We start from the raw sequence: 18,200 nt of genomic DNA, 5'->3' as shown, positions 1-18,200 counted from the left end.
TAAATAAATAAATAAATAAATAAATTTTTTTAAAAAAAAGAGGTGATTGACATATCTCAAACACAATGTGTTTAAACCGAACTCACCATCATCTCCTACCCCAAATTTACTCTACCCGTATAGCCCTGACTTAAAGAACAGCACCACCGAGGCATTAAGAAAATCCTGAAGCCATTCTTGACTATACTTTTCCCTGCTCTAGGTGACATTAGTCTTCAATTCTCTAATTCAATTTCTTTAATTCACTGTCACTGCTACTAGTGTAGGTCCTCAGCCTTCCAGGATGGTCAAAAATTCAATAAACCAGTCTTCCTGAGATCAGTCTTGCCTGACTCCAATCCATTTTCTACTCTATCTCAGAAAAAAATTTCCAAAACATAGTTTTGATGAGTTCACCTACTGATAAAAATATTTCAATAGCTCCGGGTTACCTTCAAGACACTCAAGTTCAGGCCTCTTAAATTTCACTAGACGTCCAACAGACACATCTCGGCCCCAAATCCCCATTGTCCTCTAGACGCGCCTTTCACTGACGCTGTGCATTAGGCTCCTTCCAGTTCTACTGAACTATTTCTGATACTCCAAAGGGAGAGATTTTCTCTGGCCTCTTGTGGGCTTTGCACATGCAGATTCCTACCACTGGAACATTGTTCTGCTCCTTCTTCAGCTAATTTCCATTTACCTTTTATGACTGTTCTGATGCTATCTCCTCCCAAAAATCTTGTAAAACACGCTTTAATTCTTCCATTCCCCCATTTAGTTAAACGCCCTCCTTTTATATCATCCAAGGAACTCTCTAAATCTGTACTCTTTACTCCATATCAAAACAGCTTCCCTCTTTGTGTTGCCCCCCAAAAGATGCTTATCTAATATTTTCTTTGTGGCATCAATGCCTAACAAAAGCACTAAATAAATGTTCAGTGAGTAAAAATAGATACATTAATATACTAAGTTAATTTGAGTGAGGGGAGAAGAATATGAAACAACAAATGACAAATGATGTTGAACATAATTTTATCTTTGCTGAATCACACTTCTAGATTTTATGCAGCTTTAAAGTAAATTTTAATTACTTGTCCTGATTATTTAAATTCTTGGCAAAAGAAAAGTTGCATACACGAAAACACTGCTAAACTCAAAAGCTTTATTCTAGATATAACTGATTCCCATTCCCAGTAGTTTTGTTCTATAAAGTCACCATAAAGACTGAATTAATGAATACTGAATCATTGGTTCTAAGGTTAAGTTCCAGCAAGCCTCTGGTCACATTTTTATCAATTGATTAACATATAACCCTGTTTTATGTCCGTTTCTGTTTAAAGACATCTTTAATATACATTGCTGATTCACTAACACTGAACTCGTGGCCAGCAGCACTGTAACTCAGGCCTGGATGAAGCTTACCTAACATGCGTATTTTCTCCATATGGCACATCACAGCCTTCTTGGGCTTAACAACACTAGACAGCACTTCTGCGCTACACTTCGGGGCCTTTTTAAACAGCAAAATCATCAAGAAAAGGCCAAAAAAAAAAGTGGAAAACATAACACTAAATAGACCACAGAGAGTACGCTTGTTTTCACTATGAGAGGTAAAACACAAAGGCAGAGGGAGCACTGCCTTGTTTGACTCAGCTAGGAACTCAGATGGGAAAGCACCATGAGTACTGATTTTGGTGTTGCAAATACATTGTACTGAGTAAGTGAACTCACAAATCCAAAATCCATGAATGAGGACTGACTGTATTTAAGAAGAAACGTTAGAGCATTTTTGTCAATGTCAAATAAATTGTAACTAAACATACTGATCACCACTTTCCACTAATATCATGATAGACTTCTATCATACAATTTTATGGGGCTTCCCTGGTGGCGCAGTGGTTGAGAGTCCGCCTGCCGATGCAGGGAACACGGGTTCGTGCCCCGGTCTGGGAAGATCCCACATGCTGCAGAGCGGCTAGGCCCGTGACCCATGGCCGCTGAGCCTGCGCGTCCGGATCCTGTGCTCCACAGTGGGAGAGGACACAACAGTGAGAGGCCCGCATACCGCAAAAAAAAAAAAAAAAGAAAAAAAAAAAGAAAACAATTTTATGTGCTCATGTGGAAATACCAAAACAAATTTAAAAGCTATTCCTATACAGCTACATTTCAGTAAATCAGCAGCTAATATATGATTCATCATTTTATTTCCTTACTGAAAACTATATCGTCAGGAACATTAAAGGGGACTTCCCTAGTGGTCCAGTGGTAAAGAATCTGCCTTACAATGCAGGGGATGCAGGTTCGAACCCTGGTCAGGGAACTAGGATTCCACATGCTGCGGGGCAACTAAGCCCACATGCCACAACTACTGAGCTTGCGCCCCTCAACTGGAGCCCACGTGCCGCAAACTACAGAGCCCACACACCCTGGAACCTGCATGCCACAATTACAGAACCCAGGCACCCTAGAGCCCACACACCACAACTAGAGAGAAGCCGGAGCACCACAACGAAGAGCCCCTGCACTGCTACGAAAGATGCTGCATGCCTCAACGAAGATCCTGTGTGCTGCAACTAAGACCCGACACAGCCAAAAATAAATAAATAAAAATTAATTAATTAATTAATAATAAATAAATCTTTAAAAAAGTTTTTAAAAGAACATTACAGTTTTCACCTTATTTTATATTGTTTTCTAACATTTATAATCATTGTTTCCCCAAAATGTTTAACGATAGAAATAACTTTTCTGGCTTAGTTTAGATTTTGTTATTGTAAGTTCAGTATATAATATTTGAAATTAAAGTTTAGTTTGCTTCCTTGATTTTGTGGGAGCTTTCATAGAGAAATTATAATGATGTTGAAATTTGTTGAGATTTGACTGAAAATTGTGTGATTTCCAATGTAGGTAGATCAGGTTCCAAGTTTTAGACAATGGTCAATTCCCTGAATTAAACCAAAAAAAAAAAAAAAAAACCCTCCATAAATTACTTTGAATTTTTCTGTCTAGAATTTAGAATAACATTCTGAAGAAAGCAAGGAGAAAATAATGTGCAGTTCCATACAATGAGCATTCATAGTAAGGAACTTAACTTCTCCCAACTTCAGATAGGCTCAGAAAGGAAGAAAAAAAAGAAGCAGAAACAATGAAAGAAAAAAATATACTACCTAATTGCATATTCTCTCAAGACAGTCATATGGAAGGAAAGGGGATCTGAAACAGGAAGAAGTATTGAGATGATGCTGAGACTGGAGTCCCAGTATGTTTTTACTAGGCAAAAGCAAGAGACATGATATAAATATACTTTATTTTATACTAAACTGCTCTGAATTTTAGTCACTATCACTTATTGAAATTACGTGGACACAGGATTAGGTTAAGTCACAAAGTCTACTTTCAGTAATAATTTAAACAATTTACTTACACAAAAGAACAAACATGTCTTTAAAAGTTTCTAATTTATTATAGACAAGAACAAACAATTTACGGCAGATCAATTCACTCTGGAAACAGTAGGAAGGTCCTCTGAAATTACATGGAAGTGCACAAACACTGAATAAAGGTCATTTTCCAAAGCAAATTGAAACAAGAATGCCAACGTCTAACTAGTCCAGGACGTTTCTTAGTTGTTACTGTATTGAAAGCAACTACCCTGTTCTACTCCTTGCTACACTAGGCAATGAGAATTTTCTGAAAAATTTCTAAAAAGTCATCATTTTAATATTCCAATTTTTACTTTAGATACAAAAATCATTTGAAATATTTTACCACCTATATTACTCATTTGTTTAGCATACACATACATGTCACAAAATAAAATTCACCAGGAATTAATTCTAGTATAACTTGGATTAAATAAAAACATTTACAAATAAATCAGTAGTTCCCTTATTTTAATGATAAATATGATAAAATCACAATAAAGGCAAAACAATAAGTAGAACTCCCTTCGCCTGGATGAACTCAATCATTTGTCTTCTTGCTTCCTTGGAGAAGCCTTCTGTGACCCCTTATCTAAATCACTCTGGCTCATGGTACCCGGTTATTTATCTTTGTAAAACTATTTGAAACTTTATATTTATCTCTGTGCTTATTTAAACTAAAAGCTCTATGTAGATAGTGCAATAGGTATTTTGCTCACCAAAGTATATGCAGCTGTATCAGCTAACACAGGACGAACTGGGACAGTATGGGAGGGGCCCTGACTGGAAAATAACAGCCACTGCCTAATCCAAAATTTTAAATTCCACAATTAGAAATGTAGTCTTAAGAGTCCTAATGCATTTCAGCATATTTGGAGAATCTAGCAATAAAAATAAAGTATACTTTTGTCCTAAGAAAGATACATTATTTGAGAAATGAGAATTAATCCTAGTGATCACTGAAGAATTCTTAGTCCATAAGATAAATGTAAAAATCCTAAATAAAGGATTAGCAATTAAATCCAGCAACTTGCTAAAGTACAAAATCTGCATGACCATGTAGGGTACACCTCAGAAAAACATTAGAAAAGGTTTCATACGTAATAGATAATGGAGAAAAAAAAGTATATGACACTCAACAATGCTTACTATAATTTAATACCCATTTTTGATTATTTATAGCTATCATCTATAATGTTTTTAACAAAATGTATATACAACATTAAAGAAATTTAGTTCCCTGGTGCTATTATCCACTAAGTATTAATGGTACTACCTCTAAAAGCATTAACTGTGTCACCTAAAAAAACACGTTTGTACTTCTTACGCATATTATAGGTGATTATAAGCTTGTCTCTAAATAATATTTCCAAATGTTATTATAGACACAACATGAAAAACTTTGGAAGTATGTTATGTTCTGCCTTCTTTCTCTGGAAAATTAAATTGTTGCTTCATAATAATCTTTAGACTCATAATTTTCTAACTAATAGCATAGTAGTAAATTCCACAGGATTTAACAGTAGCAAGTCTATGTCTCCCAGTCTTAGCCTATCTGTCCAGTCTTTTTTCTCCCCACCACACCTCTGCTTCACTTAGCTGCGTCTTTGCCCCGTCTCTACTTACATATCACTCCTTTGTTCGTGTGGGTTCCTTCGTGTACAAACACGTGCACATTTAGGTTCCTGTTCCTCCCCCTCCTCACCTAGTCAAAAGCTCTCTCTCCTCTAAGACCAAGTGAAAATCCCCTTTTCTCATGAAGACCATGAGTACCACTTAACTGACCACACAGTCACACTTATATTTCTAAAGTAATTTATGTTTTACAAAGCACTTTCCATACAATTACTTAACATACAATTATTTTCATAAAAAGTTAATTCACTTAGTGCTCACAAAAAGTCCTATAAGATTGGCATTACTTGTTTTCATTTTACTGATGGAAGAAACAAAAGTAGAGAGCAACTACAGGACTAGTCCAAAGGCACATGGTACTAAGCCTACACAAACCAGGATTTGAAGCTAGCTCTTATAACTACCTGACCAATGCTTTCTCTAACTACCCCAATATTGTTTTCTTTTAATTTTTCTCTAATTCTTCCACGTATTTCTACCTTCTCTTTACTAATGAGTTCAGGGACCAAAGGGTGGATTTGCTTGTATTCTCTACAACACCCAGAACATGACTGGGCACATAGAAGGTGCTAATATCACAGATTCTACCTATCTCATTTGTCCTACCTTCTCCAAGAGAAGTCTTGGAAAGCAGCAGAGGGAAGCATGGAAGACATGAAAAGAGGACAGAAGCTAGCATGCTTACAACACATTAAAAAAAAAAAAAAGATGGAAAGACGTAAAAACAAATTCTACCCTAAGACAAAAGTAGCAAACACCTTACTTCTTACTTTGTTTCATCTCACCATTCCACGTACAGAAATTACAAGAAATTCCCAAGACTAGGGGAATAGCAATATGGGTAGAAAGAATCAAGAGATTAGAATTATAGGTACCTTACGACCCTGGGATGTCTAAGGTTTCAGGCATCATTGTGGCTTTTGAGGAAGGGCCTAAAGCCAAGGTCAGCGTAGTAATGGTCCATACAGTGAATATTTTAGGCTTTGTGGGCCATATTGTCTCTGACACAACTACTCAATTCTGCTGTAGCATAAAATCAGCCACAGACAATACACAAACAAAAGTACATGTTTGTGTCCCAGTAAAACTTTATTTATAAAAATAGACTAAGGTTTGCCAACACCTACTCTACTTGGGCCAACCACTGTTAAACTGCCCCATGTGTCAAATGCCCTTTTTTCTTTCAGTCCTATTTTCTGCCTAACTCAACCAGGGGCAGTTATCACCCCATGGAGGGCATGTATGGCAATTTATAGAGGACTTTTTGGTTGTCACTAAGACTTGGAGGCACTAGTGGCAGGGGTTCACGGATGTTAACATCCTGCAAGGCAAAAGGCAATCCTGCACAACAAGACACTGTCCTGCCCACAATGCCAAGAGCATTATTCCTAAGAATCAGGCCAGCTCATCCCACCCACTGCCACAAAGCTGCTTATGCACCTAAGTTTAAGTTGTCCCAAAGTACAAAATAAACCAAGAAGTTCAAGATGACACTGACCATCCCTAGTTCTGTTTTCTCTTTTCATTAGGCAGGCATGCAAACATGCCCACACATACAAACACACATGTGCAAATCTGTGCAAAGACACAGATCTGAGGCAAAAAGAAACATGGCCTCTTCCCGTTGCACTGTTTTGGTTTTGAAAACATAGCCACTGCTGTTAGCAGAGGCACTGCCAAATGAAACGTGCTTTGTTCACCAAGGCAGACAAAAGTTTAAAGGAACAACTGAGCTGCTTTCCACTGGCTAAAGAGAAGCAAGAACTGGTGGGCATTTACTTCACTACTGTCGGATTGGTGAATTCCCTCCCCTCCCTCATTTCTCATTTCCTCTTTGATTTACTTCTCCTGGCCTACAAATAAAAGGTGGCACCATCTAGTTCCTCCACTTTTGGATCACAGAAAACTTGGCACCTAATAAATCAATGGTCTCTCGTAAGCTCCAAAGCGTATCTCTTAATTCAACTTTGGTTTGGAACAGACCGAACAGGCATAGCCCTACTGCAGCTGCTGGATAGGAAACATTAAAAGATAAAAACTTGGTTTAAAGTCACTATGGTTAATAAGTGACCAAAGTCTGATTCAGCCAGTTTAAAGACAACTTTAACAGTATGCAACCAAACTAGCACAAAGAAGGAAGCAGAGTGAATAGTTCCAGGGACTGCCCAAGGGTGGGGTGAGATAATACCCTACACTGAGGTAAAGAACAGCTGGTCACAAAGCACCGAGCTGACTTTGTGACCACCTAGAGGAGTGGGATAGGGAGGGTGGGAGGGAGACGCAAGAGGGAGGAACTATGGGGATATATGTATATGTATAGCTGCTGATTCACTTTGTTATATAGCAGACACTAACACACCATTGTAAAGCAATTATATTCCAGTAAAGATGTTAAAAATTTTTTTTAATAAATTTAAAAAAAAAGAACAGCTGGTGATTAAGCCAAATAAGTCAGCACGCTTATCACAAGATAGAAATATCAAGGTGTTTAGCTACTTTGCTCCCAATTATATTTGTAATTTACTGTAGCATCAAGTTTAATGAGCTATACAGTTACCAGCTTATTCATTTAATAAACGTTTATTGAGCACCAGAGCAGACTCCTACTCTGGGTCAGGTAGTATTCCAGGTACTGAGGATACCGCATTCAATAAGATATAAAAGGACCCTACGATTCTTCTAGAGCTTACATTCTAGACAGTGTATGTGTGTGAAGAAGGCACAGAAAGACAACAAACGTAAGTTAAAACATGGTTAAGTGCCATGATGAAAAACACATGGATGGATGTGATAGGGGGTGAATGCATGGTCAGAAAAGGTCTCTCTGGGAAGGCATCTGAGCTGAGAGCTGAATGACAAAAAGCTGCCAGCCAATGGAAAATCTGGAGAAGTTCATTCCAGACAAAGGAAGAGCCCAAGGCAGGATCAAACACCCCATTTTTTTTGAGGCAAGAAAAAAAAACGAGGGCTTCCCTGATGGCACAGTGGTTGAGAGCCCGCCTGCCAATGCAGGGGACACGGGTTCGTGCCCTGGTCCGGGAGGATCCCACATGCCGCGGAGCGGCTGGGCCCGTGAGCCATGGCCGCTGAGCCTGCGCATCTGGAGCCTGTGCTCCGCAACGGGAGAGACCACAACAGTGAGAGGCCCGCGCACCGCAAAAAAAAAAAAAAAAAAAAAAAGAAAAGAAAACGAGCATGGCTATAGAAGAAGGAGGAAGGGGATTGCAAGGCCAGAGAGGTAGTCCAAAGCCATGATCATGAAACGTAGCCCATAGTTGTGAGTGTGGATTTCACTGTATGAGTGATGAATCCATAAAGTTTCCATGCAACACAGAGACATGAATTGCTTTACATTTTGAAAAGATCAGTCAGGCCCAGGGGAGGAGAACGAACTGTGGGGGTATAAGAATGAGCAGAGAGGCCTGTTAGTTAGGAGACTACCAGAGGAATCTAGGTGAGAGCTGACAGTAGATTAGACTAGGATGACAGCCATGAAAACAGAAGGGAGGATAAAAGTGATTTAGAATATATTAAAAAGTAAAATCATCTCAACTTGGATTGGATATGAGGAGTGAAAAAAAGAAAGGAATCCAGGATGATATCTTAGCTTGGGTTACCTGGGAAAAAAAGCCTGAGGCCTAAGCTTATAGGCTAACGCTGTGTGGGGAGTAGGATCCAAGGGGGAAAAAAAAAGAAAGAAAAGTGAGGCAGGAAGGAGGGAGAATAAATATAAGGCATATGTTAAGCTGACAACAGCTTTAAAACAAACACAGATGATTGTTAATCTTGTAGAACTTCAGAGACAGTATGAAACCTCTTTGTATTGGAAACAGTCCAGTGGCGAAAGGAGGAAAAATAATTTATCTGCAGCCTCCCTCCCATATCCTGTCTCCCCTAGATCAAAGTCAGCCCCACAAGGCTTTAACCCACTCACACTTCTGGGTGTGTGACCCAGTGCCTCTGAAGCACCTATAGGTCCAACCTGGCCAGTGTCAAGGTGTGATGGTCTTTCATTATCAGTTAGCACCGTACATAGGGACTCTCTGGTCTGTGCTGACAGCAGCAGCTGCCAGGACTTTATGGTAATAAGAATATTTGTAAGAACCTATAATGAAAAATAATCTGAAAAAAAATATATATACATAAACTGAATACCTTTGCTGTATTCCTGAAACTAACACAACATTGTAAATCAACTACGCTTCAATTTTAAAAAAACATTTAAAAAAAGAATACCATGAGCTGTCTCAAGAGCAGGGTTTTGGAGTTGAGTGGGGCTTATTAGCTCTGGAATGGCACATAAACCAGCAGAGATGACTCCTGGCTTTTGGGCTTCAGTAACTGGGTAAATGGTGGCACCTTTTATTACTGACATGGGCAAGACTGGAAAGGACAAGATGTTGGGGAGAAAAATCAAGAGCTCAGCTCAGTACATGTTAAGTTTGAGATACTAATTAGACATCCGAGTGGGTATAAAGCAAGCATGGGAGACAGAGGGTCTGGAATTGAGGTGGGAGGACAGCACTGCAGGCTGTAGTGATTGGCATAGAGATGGTACCGAAAGTAAGAGACTACATAGGTTCAAGAAGGACAAGAACGTATATGGAAAAGAAAAAAGTTATTGTCTAAATACTGTGGCCCACTAATATTTAGAAAATGAAAACGAGCAAAAGAAAACAGCAAGCAAAGAAGATGAACAAGCAGTGGACACTGACACAAAAGGAAACTCATGAGAGTGTGGTGTTGCAGATTAGAGGGCAATATATTTAAGAAGGGAGTGCTCAGCTGTGTGGAATACCAAGAGGCATACTAAATGAGAACCAAGACATGAAGACGGGATTTGACAACATGGAGGTCATCAACAACCTTTAGAAGGGTGGTTTCAGTGGATTAGCGGGGACAGCAACTTGACTGGAATGGACTGAGAGGATGATTCATCAAGAAATGGAGTTTGTTGTGAAGGGGGAGCAAAGAAATGGTAGGCTGTGTGGAGTCAAGGGAAGGTTTTTAAATGGATGCTATCAGGGTATGTCTGTGTACCAGTGAGAGGGAGCCGCGGGGGGTGGGGGGGCAATAAGGGGTAGGGGAATAGAAGGCACAAACTATTATGCATACAACACAGGGAATACAGCCATTATTTTATAATAACAAATGGAGTATAACCTTCAAAACTTGTGAATCACTATATTGTACACCTGTAACTTATATAATATTATACATCAACTATAATTCAGTAAAAAAAAAAAATAGGGTAAAAAAAGAGAGAGAGAGAGAGAGAAGACAACAGATGACATCAAAACGAAAGGGGGTTTTAGGAACAATAATCCTGAAAAGGCAAGAGAGATGAAGTCTAGTGCACAAGTGGAGGGGTGGGCCTTTGACAAAAGAAGGGGCACTTCATTACAACACAGTGAACGCAGATGGCTTGGATGCAGATGCACTCAGATTAGGAGATGTGGTGGTGAGAAAATAAAGGCATTCTACACTGACTGCATCTATTCTCTTCCAAAGAATAAGAGGCAAGATCACAGTCATTAAATATATTCAGGTTGGCACTCAACGGAACGTGTTTCACACAGCCAGGTCACCTTCAAGTTCACTTTGGTAAGTATGCTCTTCTAGACAAGGAACAAAATTCATGGTAAATTCTAATTATATTCTAGCTTCACACACATACACACTAATACAAGAAAAAAAATGAAGCCACTTAGCTACACAATCAAATATCACCATCTAGTGGTTGAAACCTTAAAAGCCAACATATCAAAGCTGGGACCCACACTGTGATTCTTGAGAAGATATATCCTAGTTAGAATTAATTCAAGAAAAAGCTGTTTGAACAAAATAACTTATTAAAAAAACTTTAATACTGCATGAAATCTACCAATCACATATAAAATCTTAAAATAAATTACCTAAAGTGTATTTACTGAGTGCTTACTAGGTGCTAGGTGGCATGCTAAACTCTTTTACATGGACTTGCTCTTTAATACCCCCATAGTCTATGAGATAAGTGTCACCATTTTAATACAAGGAAACTAGAAATTGACCCTTGAAAGGTTAAGAATGTGCCCCAAGTTTATACAGATATAAATGATAAAACTAGGATCTGAGCGGAGTTAAAATAACTTCAAAATCCACACTCGTAACCACTAGACTTACTATACTGTCTCTATAAGGCACCAACATTACTTAGGGCTTGCGTAGAAAAGCAAACTAGTCTTCTGTTACAAAGAATCATGAATACTACAAGGTAGAACTTCAGAATTTAAAAACCATTCCATTGCAAACCAAATTTTTCTAAGAGCAGTTATAGTTTCTTACTAACGAAATAAACTGGACAACAGGAGACTCTGATGCTCAAGAACTATGCCTCCTTTGGAGGAAGACTGACATTAACACACTTGGATCATGCATAGTCAACGTGTTCAGAAAACTCTCTCTGTGCTAAATAAAACTAAATAAGAGAATCCTGAGGGCAAAAATGAAGAAAATCACAAGGAGGCAAAAGAATGCATCCCAGGAAATAGAAGGTGCTCCCTCCTCCCTCTCTCCTTCTTTAGCAATTCCTCCAGGGGCATCCCTACTTCTCTACCATTCTAAGGATTATTACTCATTCCAAGTTCAAAGCTGTTCCATATTTTATTACTTAATCCTTACCATCATAGGTTATAGGGAAAGGAATAAGACTCAGAAAAGAACAATAATTTTCAAGTGTCATATTCTCATACAGATAGGAAAATTCTATTCCCAAAGGTCCTTTGTGGTTGGGATATGAAATAAAATATGTTCTCAGAATACTGTGTTCTAATCTGGAGTTTAAAATATATATTCCTATAGTACAATGCAATATATGGTAGTTAATCCACAAAAACCTATTTAGCCATAATATAGCAAAACACAGCAGCCTTATAAATTTTCAATAAATATTTACTGAGGGCCTGGGAAGTGCCACAAATTGGTCTAAGAGCTGAAGGTAGAGGACAAAAGTCTGTCTAGACAAAGTCCCTACATTCCTGGAGATTACATTTCTACAGAAGAAAGACAACTAAATATAAACAACTAAATAAGCGTAGAAGGTAACTTCAAAAAGGGAGAAATACTATCAGAAGATTTAATATGCTGATGTGACTGTGGTTTTTCATTACTTTGTTAAAGTCATAAAATTACTTTTCACCATTGCCAATAGAATATAATGAAAAGGGTCTTACTGTTGCATATAAAGAGATCACAGTCTAGTTTTTCTTCTTCAGCAGTATTTACTGCAAACTTATTTGTATTTCTTTGCTCCAGCAATACCAAGTTGATAGAATCTTCCTAAACATGTAAAACAATTTCTTTTACATGTTTAGGAAAATTCTTTGCATTTCCACATTCTGTTCCCACTTTCTTGAAATGCTTCCCACCACTACTGGTTTGGCAAAATACTACTCCTTCTTTGAAACCCAGCTGAAGATTGAACTGATCTGTCAGAACTTCCTTGATATACCAGACAGAACTGGTGGTTCCATTCCCTTTGATTCTGAAATATTCAGTATGAACTAACCGGTCTTACTGCATACACTACTCTGCAATGTATTGATAATGATCTGTATTCTGTGCATCTTACCAAAGGCTGAGCTCCTTAAAGTCTGATAATATATCTTACCTCTCTTTGAATGTTTTTTTTAAAGAAGGATGGATGGATGAATGGATATTTGATGTTATATTTTAATGATGACATTACACATTTCTTAAAAGTTGACTCATTTTATAGAAATTGGTACATCAATAAATGTCTAATACTGTTCCTGAACCAGTAACTGCCACCCTAGCAACTAATTTACTTCCTGATCTGTCACGATAGTTGAGATCAACTTAATGATATCCTTTGAAACACAGATTTAGAAACATACACATAAGTCATGAGTAAAGAATTTTATTTTTCATTTCATTTGTAAGGTTTATTTGACTAGTATTCCTTTCACCTAATCACAAAATAGAAGTTTAAAATTCGTTTTTTTTTTTCTTGGCCACACCATACGGCACGTGCGATCTTAGTTCCCTGACCAGGGATCGAACCAGTACCCCCTGCAGTGGAAGAGCAGAGTCTTAACCGTTGGACCACCAGGGAAGTCCTAGAAGTTTAAAAATCTTTAAAAAACAACAACAACAGGGCCTCCCTGGTGGCGCAGTGGTTGAGAGTCCGCCTGCCGATGCAGGGAACACGGGTTCGTGCCCCGGTCTGGGAAGATCCCACATGCCGCGGAGCGGCTGGGCCCGTGAGCCACGGCCGCTGAGCCTGCGCGTCGGAGCCTGTGCTCCGCAATGGGAGAGGCCACAGCAGTGAGAGGTCTGCGTACCAGAAAAAAAAAAAAAAAACAACAACAACAAAAACATGACTTCCCTGGTGGTCCAGTGGTTAAGAATCTGCCTTCCAATGCAAGGGACGCATGTTCGATCTCTGGTCAGGGATCTAAGATCCCACATGCCACGGGTCAACTAAGCCCACACGCCACAATTAGAGAAGGCCACGAGCCGCAACTAAGACCCAATGCAGCCAAATAAATAAATAAATATTTAAGAAACAATAAAAAAGGCTGATGTAATGGAGGAAGAGGGAGTACGGGGTTGCTGGGTAGTCAGGGAGGGGTTTGCTGAGAAGAGGACATGTGAGCAGAGATCTGAAGGACAAGACGACAGACATCAGAACACAGGAAATAAGAGCTTTTCAGATGGAGTCATAAGACAAAGTTGTATTAAGAACTGTGTTCAAAAACACAGGGAAGGCCAATGTGGCTAAAAATGTAGTGAAAATGATGGTGGTTTAAGATAAAGTTGGTTTGGAAGACAGGGACTGAGTTTTATTTTTCTTAATTTAACTTCACTATTCTTCCTTATATTATTTCCTACTCCTTATATTACTTTCAATCAATTGAATAGTCTCTTAGATATTTTTAAACCATTATTTCTATTTATTTTTGTCTTAGAGTAGCCGAACGACTCATTTCTACCAGATTCCTTTAATTCTGTTATCTTTTAAAGCTGTGTATACATTACTCCAAAAACAAATGTTAAATAGCTAAAAAACTTAATCATCTCACAGTGTTCTCCATTCAAAATAAAGCATCCAATCCAGCTGATTTCAGTGAAATGACTCAGTGTTTTGACATGCAGAAAAAAAAAATGAGTTATTTTGTTTATACACAAAGTTGGTATCTTTCATCTACCACAGGAAATTCAGAGGGAATCCCATGGCAATAACTGAATAGCTTTTCCCTTCTACACACTAGTGTGGTCTAGAGAAAAAGATAAAAACAACAAAGTTAATGAACTTTTAACAGGCATTTACAGGAACTTCTAAAGATGTTTTATGGATGTTCTGAAAATGATTTCATAAAAGTGGAAAATTTATAGTTGGTTTTCTTCTGACTAAGACAGAATGGCCAATCTTGCAAAGTTCTACAACAGAAAAATCTTTGCCTAAAACACTGCAAATGAGAATTCACAATCTAACATTAGGCCGTTAAGCTGTTAGTTGTCCTTGATTTATTGTCTACCATTCACTCCCAATTTGAGGTGCTAATATATTATAGTTTAAGTATTATTTTATGTTTAATATTAAAATGCATTAATAAGATTACTCCCAGAATCAAAAATAATAACATGCCTAGAAACAAAAATGCTGGTTCCTCAACTTTGACTCAATTATGACAAAAATGATAAACAAGGAATCTTATAACCATCCTTACCAATAGAAAAAAAAGAAAAAAAGAAGATAAAGAACAAAGAAAAGAATTTTTAAAAAGTGCTTCTTGTTCAGCACTACTTTTAATTTCTCAAACTCTTCAGCACCACAAGGGAGATACCAGTCAAAGGCACAAAGGCCTGACTGTAGATCTCTGGATGATCTGAGGAGTATTCTGTCCTACCAAAGACCAAAACTGTTCTCGAAAAGAAAACTCTAAAAACATACCTTTTATTTTCAGCCAAAGTGGCTCCTTCGTCCTTCAGTTGTTTACTTTTCTCAGCACAGCCTTCAAGGAGAATTTCTTTCCTCCGTTTAACGGCATGAAGCCAGTTCCCTTCATCATTCTCAACTGCATCCTTCTCATCAGCAGCTTCAGCTTCAAACTGCTGGGAAGTGACCTTTGAGACCTTCTCACCAATCTTCCTTTTCCATCCAAAGGAAGCCATTCTGGAAAAATTACAAGGAAAGAGCTTTAAATTTCAAACTTGGCCTTTTATAGAAGTATTCCAACAAATAGGTAAAGAAAGGATAACAGGATTAGACTATCATCATTTTTTGACCCCTAATTAAAATAGTGGATCTAGGGCTTCCCTGGTGGCACAGTGGTTGAGAGTCCGCCTGCCGATGCAGGGGACACGGGTTCGTGCCCCGGTCTGGGAGGATCCCACATGCCGCAGAGCGGCTGGGCCCGTGAGCCATGGCCGTTGAGCCTGCGCGTCCGGAGCCTGTGCTCCGCAACGGGAGAGGCCACAACAGTGAGAGGCCCGCATACCGCAAAAAAAAAAAAAAAATAGTGGATCTAGGCAATAATCACTGAAGGCTGCTAACATCATAAAGAAAGACAAGTCCACAACTGTATCTCCTGAAGGAAGTGACACAGCATCCATGAAGTACTTCTGCCAAAAATTAAAGCTCAATCAGATCAAACCTCTACCAGTTTAAAAGAAATATGGGATACAGATGAGCATGCTAAATAAGATGTCAGAGATGCAGACAGCAAGAAACAGAAACTAAAGAAAAAACTGGCTTCTTCAAGAAATAACTGCCAGGTTTCTTCAAGAAAAAAGGAAAAGTGAGACTTAAGAAACACACAAATCAAATATAATGTGTGGAGCTTGCTTAGCTACAGGTTCAAACAAGCCAATGGGGAGGAAACCTTTATGAAATAATAGGGGAAATCAGAACAATGATTTCATATTTGATAATATTAAGAAGTTCCTGCTTTTCTTTTTTTTGGTATAACAGTATTGTGATTATGTTGATAAAAAGAGTGCTTATCTTTTAGGAATACATATTAAAATATTTTACATGAAATTACACGATACCTAGGAATTGCTTCAAAGTAATCAGCGGGAGTGGGGAGTGCAATAGAAGAGAGATATAGATAAAAAGATTGCTTTGAGTTGATAAGCGATGAAGTTAGGTGGTGAGTACACAGGATTCTTTGTACTTTCCTCTTTCCTTTCATATATGTTTGAAATTTTCCATAAAAAAAAGTTTCTGAAAGATTCAAACTTAGGAAATGACTTAATTCACAGAACTATAAGGTTAATCAGAATGATAAGAAATGTTAAACTATTTTGTAAATCTGCAATAATATACAAATGTAAGGGCTAAGCGAGACAGCATAACTGATGGAACAAAGTTAAAGGAAACCCTGGAAGAACCGACCAAATATTTATTTAGAGAAGGGATTTGCTGAGGGATAGAGAGCTCTTGCTAGTTACATGGATGGGTTTAAAGATACTGAGAAACCCTTGGAATTCTATATACATTTTTATATGCTCCTGTGCAATCTGCACAAGAGTCTCTAAGCTTTCATTCCATTCTTAAAGGAGCCTATAACCCCAAGAAGATTATGATCAACTGACTGATCAACTATCGAGATAAGGAAAAGCAATGAACCAGAGGTCTCCATCAAACTATCAAAGAATGGGCATTGTGGGAGTAAGGGAAGGAGAGAAATGAAACAGCAAGTAAGTTCTAGCAGATATCAAGATCTTTATCACTGATGCACATGCTGAAGTAAAGTATAAGTAACCACTAGAATGAAGGAGACAAAAAAACTGAGGTTGGCTATGAGGTCACTAACATGGAAAGGCTCAAGATAATGGCAGATTTTGGAGGGGTAAGAAAATTGTGGGTCATGTGCCTAAGTTCTTAATGAATATGACAAAGTACCAACAAATTATAGCAATCAAGAAATGTACAGGTTGATATGGGTAAACCACATGCTTTCCACAGGAGCAGAGATTTCTAGAAAAGCCTGTAGGAGTAATGGATTATAAGCTATACTAGGGAATCAGGACAACGTCAAACTCTCTCCCCAGACCCATTAGAATAGAGGAGAATGAGTTTCCTCTGTTTGAAGATGACTGCAAGTAACTGAGGGAAAGAACCAAGAAATGGCTGAAAATGTAAGTGTGGTTACTAAGGAACAGAAGTCCGGAGGCCCAGAAGGAGAACAACATGAGAGAATGGATCGTTAGGAAGGTCTCACGAGATAACAGAATAAGTCAAGATAAGAAAGAAGTCTTGTATTTATGACTGTCCCTAAAGGTGACAAGGATGAGGATGATTAATTTTTTTGGCTTCAAGTTTCCAAGCTGGCAATGTGAGGGACCAAGAAGTGTGGGAACTCTAATAATACAGACATTATACCCTGCCACAAGCTAGAGAATGCTTCTCTTCACTGCGACGTAAAATGCAGCACCCAAGACGAGAAACCTGATGAACACAAACAGGTAATGAAAACAGCATCCTTCCGGGTATAGGGATGTAGTCGGAGGTGAGGAATTCAAGAACTGATTTACCCGAAAATGTTACCGCACAAGAGAAACCAGCATTAGCATTTCCCCTCATTTTGCACAACAGTAAAGAAGAGCGAAGTTCATAAAGGCTGCCCAGGACGTCACCCGCGAGTTCACAGCCCCGCCCGCGGCCGCGGGCCCCTGCCACGCTGGGGGCAAAGCCAGGCCGCTTCCGCTCCTCCCGCCGCTCAGGACGGGTCAAAGCCGCACCGCCCGCCTCGGAAGCCGCCCCGGGCGCCGGTGCCAGGGAGGGCCCGATCCCCAGACTTGCTGGTCCCTAGAGGCCAACCTTAGCGTCCCGGCTCTGCCACACCCGCGGTGGGCCTTAACTCCGACTTCTGAAGCTCCTTTCTCCCGTTACCCCAAGACCCACAAGCCTCGCTTCCCTCAACTTCCTCCCGCTTCCACCACAGACCCGTAGTCCCTGTTACCTGATGACCATTCCCCGGGTCCTGTGTTTACATTCCGCTTGCCCTTTGCCCACCGGAAACGGAAGTTACCGCGCCCGACCTCCTACCTGCTTGCCGTAGGTGCAGGGTGTCCCAAGATAGGGGGTTGCCCGATCTGGGGCGTGCGAACAGTCCAGAGAAGCTGGCAGGGAAGAGGCGACTCTTAGCGCTT

General features: G+C 39.2%; 1 protein-coding gene across 2 annotated transcripts in view; it reads right to left on the bottom strand.

The window, feature by feature from the left end:
• TTC33 (tetratricopeptide repeat domain 33) overlaps positions 1 to 18,200 on the bottom strand; it is a 32,895-nt gene extending 14,695 nt beyond the window's left edge. The window contains exons 1-2 of one of the 2 annotated variants that reach the window (XM_082622373.1): positions 18,011 to 18,200; positions 14,995 to 15,216 (exon numbers count right to left, since the gene is read on the bottom strand). In XM_082622373.1, the coding sequence (XP_082478499.1) occupies positions 14,995 to 15,216; positions 18,011 to 18,021 (233 nt within the window). In that variant the 5' untranslated portion in view covers positions 18,022 to 18,200. The other variant, XM_082622374.1, reaches the window with a different exon arrangement.

This window comes from Mesoplodon mirus, assembly GCF_964341445.2.
Source record: "Mesoplodon mirus genome assembly, chromosome: 5".
NCBI classification, from domain to species: domain Eukaryota; kingdom Metazoa; phylum Chordata; class Mammalia; order Artiodactyla; family Ziphiidae; genus Mesoplodon; species Mesoplodon mirus.
Note: the sequence above shows the minus strand (reverse complement) of the source record. Positions and strands in the feature narration are given on the sequence as shown.